This window comes from Diaphorina citri, unplaced genomic scaffold (genome assembly GCF_000475195.1).
Source record: "Diaphorina citri unplaced genomic scaffold, Diaci psyllid genome assembly version 1.1 scaffold20, whole genome shotgun sequence".
NCBI classification, from domain to species: Eukaryota; Metazoa; Arthropoda; class Insecta; order Hemiptera; family Psyllidae; genus Diaphorina; species Diaphorina citri.
Window position 1 is genome coordinate 28,101 of NW_007377458.1, and position 6,000 is coordinate 34,100.

The following is a 6,000-nucleotide window of genomic DNA, read 5'->3' on the forward strand; positions in this document are numbered from 1 at the left end:
TGTATTTTCGACAGAAAACAATCATGAAGGCGTGGAAACAACCGCTTAAACCTCAGAACGGATCTGCTGCGGAAGAGAAGGAATCAAAACTCATGGTACCGCCCACTCCACAGACCACTAGACTGGGTTATGGAACAGGTAATGAATAGGAAGAAGAAAATACCGTAAATACCATGTCTACCATAGTTCCCTTTGCTATAGAAATAGCGGTACTTACTTGTGCAGAAGTCACGTCAGTGGAATATTGCTACCAAAGGAATTGGCACAAACGAGCAGTGACCAGTGTTATTATAGGGTTAGGTTAAACACAAAAAAGAGTTTTCACAATTAGAGCAGTAATTAGTGTTATTATAGGGTTAGGTTAAATACAAAAAGGAGCTTTCTTTTCCACTGTCATTTTTTTTTTTTTAAAAAAAAAAAAAAAAAAAAACTTGCTCAAAAATTAAAATACTTATTCTGACCTCGAATTTTCGCGAAATGGGAAATGTTAAGTTGTAAAGTTTGGTTTCAGGAACGCAGCCCTGATTCTATGTTTATTCTATGTTTCTATATCTATGTTTATTATACATTAGGGGGAAATGTACATAAAGCTACGTTTATAGATTATTATTTTCACTCACTAGGCTTATTTGTAACATACTCTACCATAAGGAAACAGAATAATGTATTCAAATATTTATTCATTCAGATTTTATTTATGCTTTTAGTTTTAAAATTTCCCCATGCGGAGAGAACAATACAATTGAAACAAATACATACATAAATGTTTATCTGATATGTTTAATTGATCATATAGTACTCTTTGTTTATGGCTTTCCGGTTTACACTTCGTACAAACATTTTTCTTTTTAGATGTTTAATAGTGCCTCAAGAGATAGAAAATGTTTACTTTTTAATATTGATGATTCACTTGAACTTGAATTACAAACACTAACAACTAATACGAGTAAAAATTTCTGCCACATTGACACCTCCGTTAGGTCCATTCCTAAGCTAATAGTTCTCGGTTTTATTTTCCGCCTGCCTCTATCGTGTCTTCAGAGAAAGGATCGTCTTTAAGTAGTTCCTGATACCTTCGCCAGTAAAAAGGGCATTTATAGGGCTTCCATGTAAATTATCTCTTGTTTACAAACAAGCAGGCTATTGTTAATGAATCAACAGATAGATGTGCAGGTGTAAAAGGAACTTGTGGAGGCGTAAATTTATTTCAAGAAAGTTTTCGCTTAGATGAGTTCATTACTTGGATTCAGAACTTGAATGACGATCTCATCGTAGAAATAGTAACAATCTTGCCAGAACGCCATCAGCTGATTCCTATATACCTCATCTATTTGATCAAATATCAGACATACATTCTTCACATATTTCAAATCCTCAAGTAACTCCTCCAAGTGTGAGATCTGAAGCTGGCTGCCTGTTTGTAATGTTAGGTTCATCAGATTTGAACACTGCCCCAGCATGGATCTCAAACTCAGGACGTCTTCACTTGTACATTTCCCAGCAAGAAAGAATGACTTCAGAGTCTGAACTCTCTCAATGTTGAAACTCTTCCAGAGATGTACATCGCGTAGTATGAGTTGATGAATGGTTTTACTGTTTGTATTGAACACTGAGTAGCTCGCTTCATCTTTGACTAGACAGCAGGATTGTGTCCTTAGTAACTTCTCACTGACAATATCAAACCACTTGCTGTTGAGTTGAGAACAATACAGTAGTTCCTCGTGACTGAGGTGATGAATAATAGCGTCTAGTAACTCATTAGGAAGTGTTTCTAGTGGACATAGTAGCTCTGGATTCACTACTGAACACCGGTCGGTCACGGTTGAAGCCCCATCCTCAATAAATCCTGACATTCTTTGTTATTGAAGTTGACACCACCAAAAGTTCAGTCAAACCAGAATAGGATACTTGGTTCAAATTCTTCAATGTAAACTGGATATCTGTAGCAAGTGATCATATGACATCATGGTGTAATGTTGACCAAGATACTTGTAGATATTGTTCTGTTAGACAGGTTTGGTTGATCAGTTCTATTGAGAATTCTGAAACAGACAAAAACAAGAAGTGTAAGGTGAGTTGAACAAAAAACAACCAGAGCTTGAGAGTCACATTAAGGACAGACTTGATTAGTTTGTTGTGCAATATTATTTATACTTTCACTCATCGAATAGATGAGTTCATTACTTGGATTCAGAACTTGAATGACGATCTCATCGTAGAAATAGTAACAATCTTGCCAGAACGCCATCAGCTGATGCCTATATACCTCATCTATTTGATCAAATATCAGACATACATTCTTCACATGTTTCATTGAATCCTTATAGAAATACACCTCCATCCCGTATTATAGGAGAGATATGATTACAAGAAATGGGCAAGAGGAGAGTTAGTATCGGGTACCCTAATAGACTTAGTCAGAAAACCGCCTCGGTGGTGTAGTGGTCACCCTGCCTCGGTGGTGTAGTGGTCAAGGCGCTCGCCTGGTAAACAGGAGGGCGTGGGTTCAATCCCAGCCGAGTTGTTTGAACAGACATAGATGAGTTCATTACTTGGATTCAGAACTTGAATGACGATCTCATCGTAGAAATAGTAACAATCTTGCCAGAATGCCATCAGCTGATTCCTATATACCTCATCTATTTGATCAAATATCAGACATACATTCTTCACATGTTTCAAATCCTCAAGTAACTCCTCCAAGTGTGAGATCTGGAGCTGGCTGCCTGTTTGTAATGTTAGGTTCATCAGATTTGAACACTGCCCCAACATGGATCTCAAACTCAGGACGTCTTCACTTGTACATTTCCCAGCAAGAAAGAATGACTCCAGAGTCTGAACTCTCTCAATGTTGAAACTCTTCCAGAGATGTACATCGCGTAGTATGAGTTGATGAATGATTTTACTGTTTGTATTGAACACAGAGCAGCTCGCTTCATCTTTGACTAGACAGCAGGATTGTGTCCTTAGTAACTTCTCACTGACAATATCAAACCACTTGCTGTTGAGTTGAGAACAATACAGTAGTTCCTCGTGACTGAGGTGATGAATAATAGCGTCTAGTAACTCATTAGGAAGTGTTTCTAGTGGACATAGTAGCTCTGGATTCACTACTGAACACCGGTCGGTCACGGTTGAAGCCCCATCCTCGATAAATCCTGACATTCTTTGTTATTGAAGTTGACACCACCAAAAGTTCAGTCAAACCAGAATAGGTTACTTGGTTCAAATTCTTCAATGTAAACTGGAAGTTCAGATGTAGATCAGTCAGTCCCATCATCTCTTCATTGGTAATATTGGCACACTTGGGTAGGTTTAACTCCTTCAATGTACTTTCCTTACTGTTGAGAGTCTTGAACAATGTCCCCCAGGCTTGGTTGGTAAATGAAAATCGATCTAAAGTTAAAGACTCCAAGTGAGTTGCATCACAGATTGCTCTCAGTATTTCATCATTTGAGTTTTCTCTACCATAACAGGAGGGCGTGGGTTCAATCCCAGCCGAGGTATGGAATTTTATCCTCAATATAATTTGAGAATTTGACCACAATTTAATAGTAGTAGCCTACTGCTGGAGTAAAGGGACTTTTCAGTCCTATGCGAGCAGTATAAATAAGCACTATTATTATTGTTATTATTATTATTAATCGCTTCGTTCCAGTGGATCCTATAATCCGAACTTAACTTTAGGATGGACATCCTGTTGAATTTTGACGTTACGTGTTTGTCGGATTGTCAGGTGTCTGAGATGTCATCGTGAATAGTTAATGACAAATTCCATTTCCCGGATATCGTATGCATTATATCTCTAATCTTTATAGTGTAGGATGGATCAATTATAATTTATACATGGCACGCGGGCTTCTTTACCTTCGCGATCAAGCCGGACATACATGCTGCTAGGTGTCATTCAACCTGATCTTTCGACAAAGTTTTGCGCAAATTTCATTCATTTTCGTTCGCGATATAATACCTAAAATTTGCGCAAATATGGCGTACACACACAACGATCTGTCGAAGACTACATAGATTAGAAGACCAAGTTGGGACCAAGCGTGTGTACCCTGTAGTCAGTCTTGGTTTTTAGCCTGACATTGGCGATGATACTAAAGATATTCATAATCTTGACGTAATGCCGATGTAAGATTTGGTATTGATGATCAATATATCGAAATAACCATGTAAATATGTAGGTAGGTACATACATCGGAGAAAGAATTTATTTTTTTGTTGCAGCTCTGGTTTATGCAATTTTTGAACACCATTGTTGTTACACTTACAATTGAAGTACGGAGCATTATCCTTATTTTCCCACGTCCTAAATTGACAAATAAAACGATAATGTCAATATATCGCCTGTATATTGATCATGTATAAAATTGATTAGATACTTTTAGTTATTTTTCACAGTGTGGCCCAACTCATGAAACCCCTAACATGACTGTCGTGATGTTAACTTCTTCTTCTTTGTCAATTTTCCTTGTACCGTCATACAGTTTCGGAATCCTTGATCCATCCACTAAATTTCCTTCTTTCCCTGGTAAGTTTCTTAGCCTAAGCGCATCTTTTCCTTGTGATGTCAACTGAAAGTGCTAAAATATGTGTAAAATGGCAAGTTTTCCTAAAGACATCGACCAACTTGGACAGCAGACGAAGCAAATTTGACTCAATGTTGACGACCTTCCATGCAGACAATAACATACGATAAGTCGACACCCTACTGAGAATGTTTGACTCTTCTTGTTTAATGTCTTGTCACGTTTATATTTTGGACTTATTTTTGTTACTCTGCCGCCCAAGTGTTGTAGATATTGTTCTGTTAGACAGGTTTGGTTGATCAGTTCTATTGAGAATTCTGAAACAGACAAAAACAAGAAGTGTAAGGTGAGTGGAACAAAAAACAAGCAGAGCTTGATAGTCACATTAAGGACAAACTTGATTAGTTTGTTGTGCAATATTATTTATACTTTCACTCATCAAATAGGTATCCGAAGAATTTGCATATTTTTGTCATACGCTTTTGTTTGAGATTAATCTTACCACATGGCCTTCCTCTGTCTGAACTTTTTATGTCACTGCTGTGATGTGAACCACAGTCTCTTCGGGGCAGTTTGGTCTTATCAGTTCAAAAAGACACAGATACCTGTATTGTTTGTTGTCTCATCAGAAATTTATCTGCACTAGTTATCGTTTTAAAACACTGTAAATCTACACCAGAGTTTTCGTCTCTTCGGGGCAGTTTGGTCTTATCAGTTCAAAAAGACACAGATACCTGTATTGTTTGTTGTCTCATCAGAAATTTATCTGCACTAATTATCGTTTTAAAACACTGTAAATCTACACCAGAGTTTTTCCCCCTAAAGTCTCGGACGTTTCCCTAATTGATATAAATCCCATCTGTCAAACGCTCTGTGAAAATCATTGTTCCGACGGTAAATTTTCTACCCAACTATCTCCCAAGGTAACTTTGACATCTAGACTCTCAAGTTAAACTAAATAAAACAAGCGTCTAAATAAATAATATTCAATGAGAGACAAGGAAACAACAAAGGCCTGTCGTAATGTAGAACTGATGCACCATTATCTTGGGAGCGACATAGTACAGCTCTTAAGAAAAACAAAATGGGGAGAGAGAACGAATAAACAAGAACTGAAAGCGGACAGCACGATAGCTTACTCGGATTTCTTTGTTTCTTTCTTGGAAATTGAGGGAAAAGTTTTTCAACGGAAGTAGATTCCTTTTGTAGAGGGAAAAAAACGAAGTATATTTTGTGCAGATTATGAAAGGCTTTCGCTAATTGATATAAATCCCATCTGTCAAACGCTCTGTGAAAATCATTGTTCCGACGGTAAATTTTCTACCCAACTATCTCCCAAGGTAATTTTGACATCTAGACTCTCAAGTTAAACTAAATAAAACAAGCGTCTAAATAAATAATATTCAATGAGAGACAAAAGGAAACAACAAACGCCTGTCGTAATGTAGAACTGATGCACCATTAT

The 6,000-nt window shown here is 37.3% G+C and overlaps 1 protein-coding gene across 1 annotated transcript; it reads right to left on the reverse strand.

Moving 5' to 3' along the window:
- Nucleotides 1–1,953: 1,953 nt before the first annotated feature.
- Nucleotides 1,954–3,244, reverse strand: LOC108252334. The gene is made up of 3 exons (XM_017443866.2): nt 2,676–3,244; nt 2,155–2,307; nt 1,954–2,042 (listed from the first exon to the last, which is right to left on the reverse strand). The coding sequence occupies exons 1-3, from the start codon at nt 3,163–3,165 to the stop codon at nt 1,954–1,956; spliced, it is 732 nt and encodes a 243-aa protein (XP_017299355.1). The 5' UTR covers nt 3,166–3,244.
- Nucleotides 3,245–6,000: the final 2,756 nt, after the last annotated feature.

Bases quoted from the DNA above. Each gene is read 5' to 3' on its own strand.
- LOC108252334 (XM_017443866.2), bottom strand. From the start codon at position 3,165: ATGTCAGGATTTATCGAGGATGGGGCTTCAACCGTGACCGACCGGTGT. The intron at 2,308-2,675 runs ATGTGAAGAATG...ATTCAATGAAAC, and splicing joins GTTACTTGAGGATTTGAAAC to ATGTGAAGAATGTATGTCTG. The intron at 2,043-2,154 runs GTATAAATAATA...TGTCTGTTTCAG, and splicing joins CATCTATTCGATGAGTGAAA to AATTCTCAATAGAACTGATC.